Below are 14,554 nucleotides of genomic sequence, written 5' to 3'. Positions count from 1 at the left end.
TTATTTATATAATAATATATTACATATATTATTTATATAATAATATGTTACATATATTATTTATATAATAATATATTACATATATTATTTATATCTAAGTTTAAAGCGTAACTGCTCGTTTGGTAAGGTTGTTATGCACCTTATTTTGCATTCATATGGTCCAGGTTCAAATCTAGCACTTTCCATTTATTTTTTCAGTTTAATTTTAACGAGTCAATTTTGAGCCGAACACAAACACAAATATTTAAATCGAGCCAAACACGAACATACTATTCACGAGTCGGTTTCAAATACAAACAATTTTGAACGAGCCGAACACGAGCCAAGCCTCTTTTACAGCCCTACCCACAAATCTTCTTGGCTTTGCATTAAACCACAAAATAGCAAGGAAGATGAGGCAAGACAAGGCCTGCTTGGCCACATTCAGCATTCTCACACGGGAAAATCGAAATAAGATAAAAAGCTTTTATATTCTCTGCATACGAGCCCCTCTCCTAAAAGTCAAGCCACTTAATTCGGCTCTACACTCGCATGCGAGGGCTCCTTCCTCTCTTAATCCCTTCTTCCTCCTATCTTAAGTAACATCAGACACAGTCGATCTGTCCACAAAACTCCTCACCCACAAGCGACTCTTCTGCCCTTTAGCTTCCTCATGTTCTGGATTGCCCAAGCACCAAGTTCAACACTCGCTAGTATCGCCTTCCTTTTACGCACTCTCTGGCATGGTAATGCACAAGCTTACATGCGTCGTCAATCTCCCCGCCCTCGTACACGTTGATCGGCTCCCTAGGTAAGTCATTCACGATCGGAGCCGACATCTGCTACCCTCGGCTTCGCAAGCACACTCGAGGTCAATTACCACTGCATTCATCTCTGCCCCGAGCTGCTCAGTCCCTATCCTTCAAGTGGATCAATCTTCCTTATGATGTAGATTTCACCCTCTCTTCCTCGCTCGAGTTGCTCAATGATCATATGTACAGTTACTCCTTCGGTCTCCTCCTCCCGCTCGCTCAAATTTTGATTTTTTGCTTCGTTCATCCAGTTCCTTCTTTCGATCTTCTTTCATTTCTTCTTAAAATATTGCAAGTACTCTCTTATACTAGATATGGCTTTTTTTTCTCGCTTCATATAACTCCTTTTTGCTCAATACGATTCTTTCATTTCTTCTTAAAATATTGCAAGTACTCTGTTATACTAGATATGGCTTTTTTTTCTCACTTCATATAACTCCTTTTTGCTCAATACGACTCCTATGTAAGAGTGGAGTTGGGTTAATGCCGGGCATTACAGAGGAGGATCAGACTGATTAAATCAGGACTTGTGACCTTGTCCTATGGACAAGACAGCCTTTCGCTTGAGAGCATGCGTAGCATAGTTATTTTCAGCGAGAATCTTAGAAAGAGATTTTTACAAAATTTGAATTCTTACACACTTCTTGATATAGGTTAGATTTTAGCGTTACGTATACATTTTGCCCGGGCTGCATTTTCAAAGGCTTGTTTAAGAATTTAAAATTGGCGTTGCTGCATATGCATGTATATTTTTTGGTGCATGTGCATGTGCATGTGCTTATACGAATCTCAACATACGTGTGTGTTCTTCAATATGACCCATATGAATTAAAAATAAGCTCGCGAACTATATTCAAGATCTAGATACTGGCACAAATATTTTGATTATTGGAATGTGTGTAAGATTTGAATTAGAATTTAGATTTTGCCTTTCGTTCTTTTGTGGGTTTGTGTTGTGGATCCGATGGTAATTTATTTGTGAATTAGAAAACTCTCACAATTTTAAGTAGATTCAATTTTAGATGTCTAGACGAGATACCATTTTTATTTTTTGACTTTAGATGGGGGGCAATATTTTTCCGCACGTCTTATTTATTTGAAGTGGAGAAATCAAATTTTCACTATAAATAAAGCGTTTCCCTTCGCTCCTTTATACCATCCCATTTCATTGTTTTTGGAGTCCTGAGGATTTGATTGAAGTAGGAAAAAATTGGCCGTGTGTTACACAATGTTTGAAGTCATCTATAAGTTTATATTTTATTTATTTCATTTAATTGTATCTTAGTTAAGTCGATTTTTGCTCAAATTAAGTCTTTGTTTACTCCAAATTCTGGTAGATTTTTGGCATTCACTCTATCAATAGGAGGTATTAGCTAAAATGGGTCTGCCCATAATGCTAAAAAAGAGTGTATGAGTGGTTTTCACTAGCAACATGATTTCCCTAGTGCACCAAGGAAAGTATGTATGAATACTTATTTGGTTGTCCGGAATTGGCGGAAAAGACAAGGGATTTGAGGAGCGTTGTGGCTACGTGGGGTTCAGCATAGAGCCGGAGACAAGCTACTCGTGCTTGAGGTAGATTGAAGCGACAGGATAATGTGCGGGTCAATTTGCTGCCAACAATTTACTTAAAGTTCCAAAATATATGAGTGTCATGTTGGGGTATTTTTGATGATTCAATCGCATTGTCCTGATACATTTTGTGAATGGAGGTCGTTCGAGCAAATTTCAGTGGCCATTAAGGCAATTCTAGACTAAATCACGCGTGTCAAACCGACAAGCCATGTTTCAATCATAAAAGATTTCTCATTAGATAATTTTTGATGCTATGGATGAACTCGCATGGTTTGCTTTACGAACAAACGTCATTTTGGTAGCCTTGACAACGATGAAAAGCTATTTGGATTCTATTTGAGTGCATTGTGTCACGATCGGACCTAGGGCTTGGAACTAATCAATGTAGGTACATATGGTCGGACGGTAAAAATTAAATTTTTAATAATTAATATTTAACAAATGAAAGGGACACTAAAAAAAATAAATTAAAACAATATAGTTAAATTTATCTCATTATTAGTTGTTCGCGTCTTCTATAAATATTTTCTTTTCTATTACTCATCTTTCAATCACTTGATCAAACCTGAAGTGTTAGTTAAAACAACAAGTTAATCATAGCCAGTTAATACTCGTTCTCCTAAGAAATAATAACATAAAAAAAAATGATATGAATGCTAGTTAGAGAACTATGAATTAATATAAAAGCAGCAGATAATTTATTTTTTCAGATATGAGTTTTCATGATAGTTTCCATTATAAAATCTATTTAAGTAATTAACAAAGTGCATCAATTAACACAATGTATAAGATTTAGAAGAAATCAAATACTACTACAATTTAAAAGTACAAATAGTCACTTTGTTTTCATATGATTTTTGTTTACTTTTTAAGTTATGAAATCTTTTCTACAATAAAATACCTATCATCAATTATAAAGTATTATTATTGTTAAATTAAGTAAATGTTCTATGATTATTTATAATTAAAGTATATCTTACAAATTTTATGAAATTTAATACTAATATATGCCTATTTAAATCCACCAATTAATTTATGTAGTATTATTTAATTAAATTATTATGACAATTCATTATCTTTATTTGACATAATTTAGGATTTATTTATTAAGGATGAATAGTTTTATCTTAAATACAAAATTGATATTATTTTATTTTAAAGTAAAATAAGTTATAATTTAAGTTTTACCTGAATTAATTTTTTGATCTGCTGACTCGCAAACACTTCTCCCTTATCTGTAAAAACACGCCAAAGTCCTGATTCGGTAAAACTTTTTTTAACATTAATTAAACAAACATGCGCGTGCACACACACACACTCTCTCTCTCTCCCTCACACACACACACACACACATATATCTTATTAATTAACTTAACTAAAATCTTTAATCTCACCTTTTTAAACCTCGGTCGACTGCCCTAACATGCATGCACGTGGCTCTATTCTTCCTCTTCTGCTTCTGATTATTACATCAGGACTCCGCATGCAGGGCTGCTTGCGGAGTCCAATCTCGTGCTGACACGTGGAAGGTCGACCTACCTACATAAAAAAAGAAAAAATAAAAATAAAAAAAGCGAAGTGGCTTGACCGATGTGTTATAGAAATATTTCATCGCATAAAAATATTTTCCCATGTTATTTTGAATATTTTCCGCATTATTCATGTGTTATAGATGTGTTATCGAGGGTATATGAATATTTCCTCACATAATAACACATAATAACACATAATAACACACCAACAACACATAATAACATAATTATATACTCCCTAGCCCGTGTTATAACACGTGAGAAATATTCCATGCGTGTTATACCGCGGGCTAGTGAAGTGTTATAGGGCGGCTATATAACATGAGGGGTGGCATTACAACCTGCGGGTAACACAAAATATTCCCATGTGTTATAACGCTGGCTAGGGAGTGTATAATTGTGTTATTATGTATTATTAGTGTGTTATTATGTGTTATTATGCGTTATTAGTATGTTATTATGTGTTATTAGTGTGTTATTTTTTTCTTATTATAGAACAAAAATGAAAACGCGCGAACTGGCTCGACTGATCCGTTATAGAAATATTCCATCACATAAAAATATTTCCCCGTGTTATTTTGAATATCTTCCGCATTATTCATGTGTTATAGATGTGTTATCGAGTGTATATGAATATTCCCCCACATAATAACACATAATAACATATTAATAACACATAATAACATATAATAACACACTAATAATACATAATAACACAATTATACACTCCCTAGCCAGCGTTATAACACAGGGAATATTTTGTGTTATTATTAGTGTGTTATTAGTGTGTTATTATGTCTTATTAGTGTGTTATTAGTTTGTTATTAGTGTGTTATAGAACAAAAATAATTTATTTAGATGTCATAATTTATATTTATTAATAACTTATAGTTATTTAATGTGTTATTGAGGGTTTAGAAATATTCCGTGTTATAGTAATATTCCCTCGCATTATTTTGAATATTTTCGGCGTTATTCATTTGTTATTTAATGTGTTATTCAGAATAATACGAGGAAATATTCATATAACACAACGACAAAGAAAAATAACGCAAAAGATATTTGCTTACGCTTTGTAAAACATCGGTCGGGTTGGGTCATGCGTTTTTATTTTTTTTATTTTTTATGTAAGTAAGCCGGCCTTTCATGTGTCAACACAAGATTTGATTCCGCAAGCTCTGCATTGGGTGTCCTGATGTAATAATTTCTCCTCTTCTGCTTGGAAAATATTTACATACGTTTAAGTTACACAAAGCTGTGTACGTCGGTAGGTTACATGAAAGGTATTAGAGGGTTATATCCGAGTTATATCCCATGTAACCTATTTGTAACTAGTAAGTTTCGTGCTTCTATTTTTATATATTATAAATTACAGCTAAGATACATGAGAGATTAGAGCGGTATAATACGAAAATAACCTCCAATGCATACGCAAATATTTCTCTTCTGCCTTCGGTCGCGGCTCAACCCAACACAACATTTGACACCGCTGTCTCCTCCGGTCTGGCTCCTCTAATCCCACGTACAGCCGCTCCGCGCTCTTGTCAACTTCGCGCGGAGCGGCTTCTCACTCACACGCAGAGCCGTTCGACAGATTCTTTCCTCCCACTTCTTCTGCTCGAAGTAGCACTCCAATCCTTCTTCCCTCACCTTCTCACACACGAGCTCTCTTCCTCCCTTGCTCGCACTCGTATAGGACGCACGCGATGCTTCCTCCCTGGGCTTCGACGCCTTCTCCTGCACGCGATGAGACCCTCAGCGTCGACTCCGACGTCAACAAACGTCTTCTCCTTCTTTTTTCCACACCTCGAAGCCGATTGCCGCCCTCCGTCTCAATGGTGCTGCCACTAGGTTTATACACGCAAGCCTTCTTCCTTCTCTACCATTCTCCCTCGCCTTGGCTTCCTCTCTCATTCACGTCTTCCGATAATTGAAGAACCCAGTCGAGACGACAATTGGTTCGAACAGACAAAGATCCAAAATTTATGTTCTTTTATTTTTATTAATAATATTATTATTTTCAGTTATTATAAATTGCATCAATAGCTCGTCACTGCCACCAAACTTTTGATAGAATTTAACACCGGGTTTATCATGGAGCTCTCAAAAACACAAAAAAAAAAAAAGAAAAAAAAAGGAAAATAAAATCCAACTCTCCCTTATATCCAAATCTCTCCCGTTCCTTCTGTTTTTCCCCATCCCGTCTCTTCTCCGGCGTAAACCCGGATTTATCAAATCCTAGTAGGAGGCGGATTATGCGGATTTATGTCGCCGTTCTCGCTTACCGTCGTGAACTGACTGAAATCCGTGGATTTAACAAGTCTTGTTAACATAAATCATCTGCTGCAGCCTTATGTCGCCGTTCTCGCTTACCGTCGTGAACGGACCGAAATCCGTGGATTTAACAAGTCTTTTTAACATAAATCATCTGCTGCAGCCAAACATCGCCTCAAATTGATCTTCCCACTTTTTTTTCCTTGTATAATTTCAACACTTCACTGACCTAAATGTGCGCGTCAATAATCCCCCGCAAATCACGCAGTACCTGTTAAAAAAAAAAAAAAACAAGATTATGTAATTAGTGCCTGGTACCATAAAGGACCACTCCATCCTCTTTTGACATGGTTTTCTATTTACTTTTCAGCGGCTCTAGTTCCGGTCTTTCATTGCAAAATGTTGGGATCTTTTGGATTCTTCTAATGATTGCTTCGTTTTTATTCCAAGCTGCTGACACCGTTTTAAAGGTATTAAAATTCCTGTTGATTTGAGCAACTTTTATTTTATTTTATTTTATTTTTATTCATTTATCTACTAACTGCTGCTGCTTCTCAACATTTTTTCATGGCAGGAAAAAATATTTTTGGATTCGTCTAGAAGGTTGAAGGTATACATGCTGTCATCCTTCAAACTTTGAGGCTCTTTGCTGGGTTTTTATTAGCCATGAGTTGATGCAATTGCGTTTTAGTTATGGACAATAAGCCATTTCTAGAAGCTTTGCATTGTCGGCTAAAGCATTCACATCATTGTTTGCAATGTTTATGTTCCCGTTGAACCAATATTCCTTCATACTGCAGGGTGGATCCGTTGATATTTTTGTTGTGAACTCTTTCGGGTCTGCTTTTCAAGTAAGAGCTTTTTTAATACTATTCCCTTAACGTGTAGAAAATTTAGCAAATATACCAGGCTAAAATTATACATTGGTTACTTAGAGCTTGACATAATTTTGGTTCTCATTCAGGCCATGTTCATATGTCTTCTATTACCTTTTCTGTCAAACTTGTGGGGAATTCCATTTTCTATGCTACCGACATATATTAAAGATGGGGGAGCATGTTTTCTCAATATAGGAGAACTGGCAAGCGGTAAGTTTAACGTATTTGAATAGCCGTATGCTATTTTCCATCTTTTTTTTCTGAAGGTTCCTGGAATTTTTAGGGAATAAAAACTTGTAGTTTCTCTCTCTTCCTATCTTCTCTGAAACAAAGATTCATCAATCAGCTTTTTATTCACAGTTGCACAACAACAACAACAACAACAACAACAAGCCTTTATTTTAAACTTGCTGTTGCATATGTTAGTTTAAAATTTTGTTACTCTTCCTTGATGTCTTATGTCTTGTTTTAGGGGCTGTCTAATTTGTAGGGTTTTAGTTGTGAAGTATTTCAAATGAAAGGTTTTAGAAACCTAGGCTTTGGTTTGATTAAACAAATTCAAAGTAAAATTTTGAGGAATCTCAAACTTACCTTTTAAGATCATTTTTGTGTATTCCAAAGTTGATTGATTTTGGCTGATTGGCAAATACATAACAAACTGTGGTTGTTGTTGTCTGTAGTCGCCCAATGTTCTGTTGCTCGCCACTAACTCACCATCTTCAACACTCAACCACCGCTACTGGTGGGTGCCACTGTGAGGCATTACACCAAATTATTTTTACTTCAAATTAAACACAAAAAAATAATCTTTTGCATCAGTTTTACACTCAACTACATAACTCTAAATATTTTAAATACACTAAAATTTTTCTAGGCATTCTTTTTCAGCAAACGGAATAGCCCTTAAGTTCTTGTTTTTTTTGTTGATTGCATTCATGCATTTTTAGAATGCATTATTATATGAAAACTGTTTATAATTTTTAAATGATTCCTTAGATTGATGCAATGCAATAGCCCTCTGATACCCATTCTTGGAAGCCATTTAACCTTCAACTTGTTAAATTCAGTAATACTGATGATTTTAATACTTCAATTTGCCCAAGTATAAGCTTAAACAAACATTTAACTGCTTATCTTTCTCGCTCTCAGTTTGTTTTATTATATTTCTTTCACTTCTTCCAACAAAGGAGGCCCTTGTACTTAATTTGTATATGAAACTAGAACTTTTAAGTTAAAATGAGTAATTCAAGTCAATCTAATTAGCACCAATCAAATTAAGGGAAGTCAGTAAGTTAAACCAGTGCGTAAAAAATATTTTCATTGATATTCAATAAAAATATTAAGAAACGAGCTTAGTTGAAATACGGGTATCTAATGCTCTTGTTGTCTGTCATTAAGATCTTCAAAGCAGATCAATGATCAGAGCAACCTAGTTGCAAGAACGGGCACTTAACATATTAGAAAAGTAACTCCATCCAATGCATGCGGTTAAAAAAAATAAAGTCATAATAATTTTATAGTTTAAATGCTATAAAATTTCGAATTTTATTTATTATTCTCTTTTGCACTGCATTTTTTATTTTAAAAGGCTTGGTAATAAAGCCTAATTTAATTTCGAGGATACAATTGATAAGTATTATGATGTTGAAGTCATCCAAATTAAAAGAATTTAAATAGATAAAAATAAATGTAATCAATAATGGATTGTTTTAATTATATACTAGAATTTTTAATAGTCAGAGAAAATAAATATTTGTATGAAATAAAAATTTGAAGTCACATATGTTTATGTAAAAAATATAGTATGTAAAGTTTAATTTAATATTATGTTTGACTTTTCAGTAATTAGGAGATGAAAGTTCCATTCAATTTTTTTAATTATGCGTAGAAGAATCATTAAAAAAGATTAGAAGAGCGAATGCAATAACTCTCTCTTTAAAAATGAATTATTTAAATAATTTTAGAGATTTGGAGTTCCATAACAATTTTAAATAATAACTACTAAGATTTTTATTTTTAAAAGTGCTTATGTTAGTCAAGTAGGTTAAAAATCTTTTTGAAATGAATTAAAAGAATTAATAAAAATAATATCTCATGAAGAAGAAATTTTTATTGGAGGAGATTTAAATAGACATGTTAAACTGGTAGAAGATTTTAGAAATATTCATTGTGGCTATGGTTTTGGAGCGATTAATGAAGAATGTAGAACCATATTAGATTTTGCTATAGCGTATGATTTTGTTATTACTAATACATTATTTAAAAAGAGCGATGAACATATTATTACTTATAATAATGATCATAATAAAACACAAATTGATTATTTTCTTATGAGAAAAAGTGATCATTGAAAATATAAAAATTGTAGGTCATTCTAAATGAAAATTTAAGTATTCAATATCGATTATTAGTTCTGAATTTTAAGATGAGGAGTTGTAAGATAAAGACTATATTGAAACATTCTTATAAAAGTAGACGGGGGCACCCAAAAGAGACAACTAAAAATATTTTTATGAGTAAACTTCAAGGTTTCAAGATTGGGATGTTATTGAAAAACCTAATTCTATATAGGATAATGTAACAAACACTATTAAACAAGTGAAAAGATGTACTGGAAGAATCAAAAGGAAAAACTATTATAAATAAAAATAATTGGTGGTGCAATAATAATGTGTAAGAAAAGATAAAATATGAGAAGCTGTGTTAAAAATCAGTTTAGATGTAAAAGCTTAGAAAACTGAGAAAAATATAAGGTGACCCGTAAAAAGTCTAAGAGGAATAATTTTTGACGCTAAAGATTTTGTTTTTAGTGATCTTTATAATAAATTATATACTAAAGATGGTGAAAAATATGTGTATGAACTAGCTAAACAATAAGAAAAGAAAAGCAATGCTTTAATTCAAGTAAAGTGATTAAAGAAGAAAATCAAATGGTACTTTTTTTAGAGGAAGAAATTCAACATAGGATGAGTGAGCTATATTGATAAACTTTTCAATGAAGTTTTTGAAAATACGATAACCTTAGTGATATTAATATCGGTTATAATAATAAAACATTTTGTTATTACCGTAACATTAGTAAAAACAGGTTGATGAGAATTTAAAGAAAATTAAGGGTGAAACATCTGTATGACCTGATGATATCACAATGGAAGTGTGGAAGTATTTAAGAGAATTTAGAGTTTCTTGGCTTACTAAACTCTTTAATATTATTTTAAAAACTAAAAAGATATTTGACGAGTGAATGAAGGTTATTTTGGTCCCTATTTTAAGAATAAAGGAAATACACAAGAGTGTGCTAATTATAATGGAATTAAGTTAATGCGTCATACTTTAAAATTATGTGAGAGAGTAATTGAACATAGGTTAACATGTGATATAAAGATTTCTCATTATTAGTTTGGATATGTCGGGTGGGTCTTCCATGAAAGCTATACATTTATTGCGAGCTTTGATGGAGATGTACAAAGAGAATAAGGAGGATTTACATATATATATATATATATATATATATTTTTAAAATTTAGAAAGGGCTTACGAAAAGCTTCAAGGAGAAGTCATTTGGAGAGATTTAGTGAAGAAAGGTGTTGATTTGACTTATATTGAAGTCATTAAAGAAAATTCACGAACCCTTACGATACCTGAATCATAGAGTCGTGAGCCTCATCACGCTTGAAGAACACCAAGTTTTTCTCCGTTTTCTGTTTTCTGTTTTCTGCTGTCTGTGATCATGTTTGTTTTTTTAGGATTTATGATTTCAACCCTCTGTTGTGAGTACACCAAACTAGGCTCACAAATCTAGTAAATTAGAGATTTTTTGCCAAGAATAATTGTTAGTTCTTTTCTCGTAGGATTGATATGCAGACTCTGATATTGCATTTTACTTGACACGTATACTTGTGTGATTGACCGACTTCGCAGTAAGTTTTCGACCATCACACCCAAAAGCCGACCGACCATCCCACTTAATAATCGACCTACTTCCCATTCAAAAGCCATCGGGGCCCAGATAAAAGCCTACTGTAACCAGCTCAGTCGGCTGATCTGAAGGCCTGCCAAGCAAAGGGTCTAGACATGCAAAATGACTAGAATAACTTGTACAACCCCTCTAAAGTAGGGTAAAACATGTAACTTTGTCTTTTTGGTCTCTCTATATTCGATAAATACTTTTGGCTCTTCTCTCTTGAGTCTTCTTCTGTAGGAAGTCTCTCTCTTATTCTCCTAACCTCTATTTTTGATATATAAAATGGGTCACAAGAGTCCGAGAATATCCCATTTTGCCCTAGAGGAGCTCTCTGTTTCTCTCCTTTCTGATTCCTACCACTCTATTCCTTAGGCAAGTCTCCCAGGACAAATCTGGATTTAACACTGTTATATGTTGAATGAGTGATTGTTTGCATATTGTGTTGTTATTTTCTGGATATTTTGATTTTTATCTAGTGTATTTTGTGGATTCTTGCTGACTCTTTTATATATTAGAAGTCATGAGAATCTTGTAAAAAGCAAATGAAATATTAATATCGTTTGACCGCAGTTCATGACTTAATTAATGCTAAGCTATCAAGTCGGGTTGTGACATCACAAAAGGGAGAAGAGATGCCGGTTGCTATCCCGATACAAAACAAATAAAAAACTGAGAACCCAACTCTAATACAATTCATATATAGGGAAGGTCTTGAAAGAAATGAAGGATTAAAGGAAATATGCTAAAAACTGGAAAGAAATCATTAGGGGAGCTTGGTTCGATTTTGTGCTCTTTGCATGATCCATCAATAAATTTGAACGTCTAAGCTCTGAAGTGGTTAAAAGATAACTTTTGGCCACTTTTTAGGTTATGTCTATGACTTAAATCTTACCATTTACAATTTATAATTGAGGATGAAGAATGTGTTAGACAAACTGGCTATTTCCTTTTAAAAGGATTGTTGCCTCTCTCTTTCGCCTCTCCACACAGACACAGACACACACACACGCATTCACAATTGCTTTTTGATGTTATTGCTTTAGAAAATCAAGAATGTTATTGTTGGTTTTATGAACAACATCATGATTTAATTTGGTTACTTTTTATTTATAGTTGACCACCAAATGGAATTGATTGAACATAAACATCTTGAAATCCTCCTCACAAAATGAACTATTTATTATTGCACTTTTGAAATTAAAACCATTATTAAAGTCATTCTGATCGTCGTAGTATGTATGGACATAAAATTTACTTGATTTGACTTCTGTTGCCCCAGAAAAGATTAACGAATCATCAGCTTGACTTATATTTAAGCTGTTATGTTTGCATGTTCATGCACGTGATCAAATCATCTAGCAAGTTTATGAAATTGGCCTTTTTTTATTATTTTTTAACAGGAAAAAACTTGATTTTCAGTTGAATGTCGCATTATTGATGATAACATTAAAATATAATCATGTTGGATAATATCTCTTTCTATATAGAAATATCGTAGTCTATCCCTATGTTTAAATATTTACACATATTTCTAGTAAGGATATTTATAGTTCTGTTATGGTGCTTCATGTAACAAATACATCTGGATTTCTAGTTCTACAATGAGAAGAACTGTACTTAAGCCTATTAAATATCTTCACTATTCCCTAATCCAACAGTCAGAAGTTATTGTTTCTTTTATATGCTATCATTGATAGTCTGATTAAATTTGCTTACAGAATAACATTCTCAATATTGATCGATTACAGGATGTGAAGGAGCGCCAATGTTACCTCTGTTATTTGTTGTGGTTAACATGGCTTTTAATATATCAATGCTACATTGTCTTAAGATCTCTTCTGCTGTGGTGTCTAGCCTTGCCTCGACTTTCTCAGGTACTTATGTATCTTTTATTCCATCTAAGAATCTGAATCTTATGCCAGATTTAGGTTTACTTGAAGTAATGACAAATGATAAGTACAGGAATATATTACCTGGGCAACCATTAGAATTTTGACCAAGAAACATATTCAAGATATCGCAAAAGCTTTAAAATGAGTTTGTTAGGGTTACTATTATTTATTTTTTTTTTGAAGCAAAAATAAGAATTGTTTTTTTTTTCATTGAAAAAAATAAAACATGAAGCAATAGCAAAGTATTGCTAGATGAAAAGAAAAGCTAGAAACAAAATTCATTGATAGGGCCAAAGGAATGCCCGTAGGTGTCAATTGAAAAGCCTAACTTCGAGCCTAGAATATTTTGCAGAATTCCCTTCTTTTTGAGCATGCAGAATTTGAAATCTCTTCACCACCTCCTTTGTGCTTGAAATTCTTACAGAGGGAATAGAAAGCAAGCTTGGGTCACTTAACTCCCTTGCTTCAAGGAGATTAGAAGCAATATTTGTCACGACCCGACCTAAGACTTGAAAATTTACTAAGACTGAAATGGATGGCAGATGGTGAAATTAAATTATCTGATATTCTATTTCTATCACTAACAATTTATTATTTAAATATTTATGAAAAAGTTACTACAAAAAGTAATTTAATTAACAAGTAAAAGTTTTATCTTTTCGATTGCTATTCTCGCCTCCTGTACACATTAACTTCTCATCTATTTATCTTATTTAAAAACTTAAACCTGAAAAAAAATATTAAAACAACATAATTAGTTATTTAAAGATAGCTCAGGAGCAATCATTCTTATAAATTATAATAATCCAAGAAAAAGAAACAATATGCATGCTTATATTTCATATTTTATTGGAGAAAATGATATAACAATCTAATGTATTAATGATATTTATTCAATGGAAATAATCGAAACATCTTATATGCCATAACTTTAATTTTACTTTTATTTCACTTTTAACATTCGCGGCTGTCTTTGAGCACCATTAAAACATAAACTAACACATTTTTGCTCAATATTATCCCGTCGACACAGTGGTCCATGATCTAATTTACACGATTGTCTAAGGCAAAAAGGTACAACTCAACTCTGGACGATATTCTCTCATCGGCACAGCGGTTAATAATCTAAACATCGTAATTGTTTGGGGTGGTACGAAAACATCTACGCACGTAGGTATACTAGCTTCCCTTATCTGTATCATAAAAGGGCGATCTTCTCTTAGTATGCACATATAAACATTTATATATAAACAACTTTATTCTTTTATATTATGCATTTCTTTTCTCATGAGCTACTTTTATCTCTATCTACTGATGAATAATTACATTCTTTTTATATCTATAAGTTATGAAATAAACTGATATATGCATATTTACTAAAATTCTAATGTTCAAGTAAGAATGTGACTTATATATATAGATATATATGTGTTTGTGTGTGTGCGCGCGCGCATTTTGTGACTTGTTGGTAGAGTAGCCTCTCTGAAAGTAGTAAGTCCTCTCAGGTCACGAGTTTGAATCCCCTGGTGGTGCAGTGTCGCCTTAAGCTAGGTGGTACTCGAATTATTTGCACACCGGTGGGGGCGAGGGTTGAGTCCATAGGGTGGGTTGGGGACCTCACCCTCCGACCCATTCTCTTATATATATA

General features: G+C 33.1%; 1 protein-coding gene across 6 annotated transcripts in view; it reads left to right on the top strand.

Annotated features, from left to right (window-relative positions):
- Window positions 1–14,554, top strand: part of LOC110024701 (protein CLT1, chloroplastic-like) — a 57,112-nt gene that overhangs the window by 25,941 nt on the left and 16,617 nt on the right. For all 6 annotated transcript variants that reach the window (XM_020724825.1, XM_020724857.1, XM_020724817.1 and 3 more), the window contains exons 5-9: window positions 6,543–6,642; window positions 6,747–6,782; window positions 6,973–7,023; window positions 7,137–7,260; window positions 12,763–12,888. In XM_020724825.1, coding sequence (XP_020580484.1) covers window positions 6,543–6,642; window positions 6,747–6,782; window positions 6,973–7,023; window positions 7,137–7,260; window positions 12,763–12,888 — 437 coding nt within the window. The remainder of the gene's footprint in view (window positions 1–6,542; window positions 6,643–6,746; window positions 6,783–6,972; window positions 7,024–7,136; window positions 7,261–12,762; window positions 12,889–14,554) is intronic.

This window comes from Phalaenopsis equestris, unplaced genomic scaffold (assembly GCF_001263595.1).
Source record: "Phalaenopsis equestris unplaced genomic scaffold, ASM126359v1 Scaffold000002, whole genome shotgun sequence".
NCBI classification, from domain to species: Eukaryota; Viridiplantae; Streptophyta; class Magnoliopsida; order Asparagales; family Orchidaceae; genus Phalaenopsis; species Phalaenopsis equestris.
This window is presented reverse-complemented; position numbering and strand designations above follow the sequence as displayed.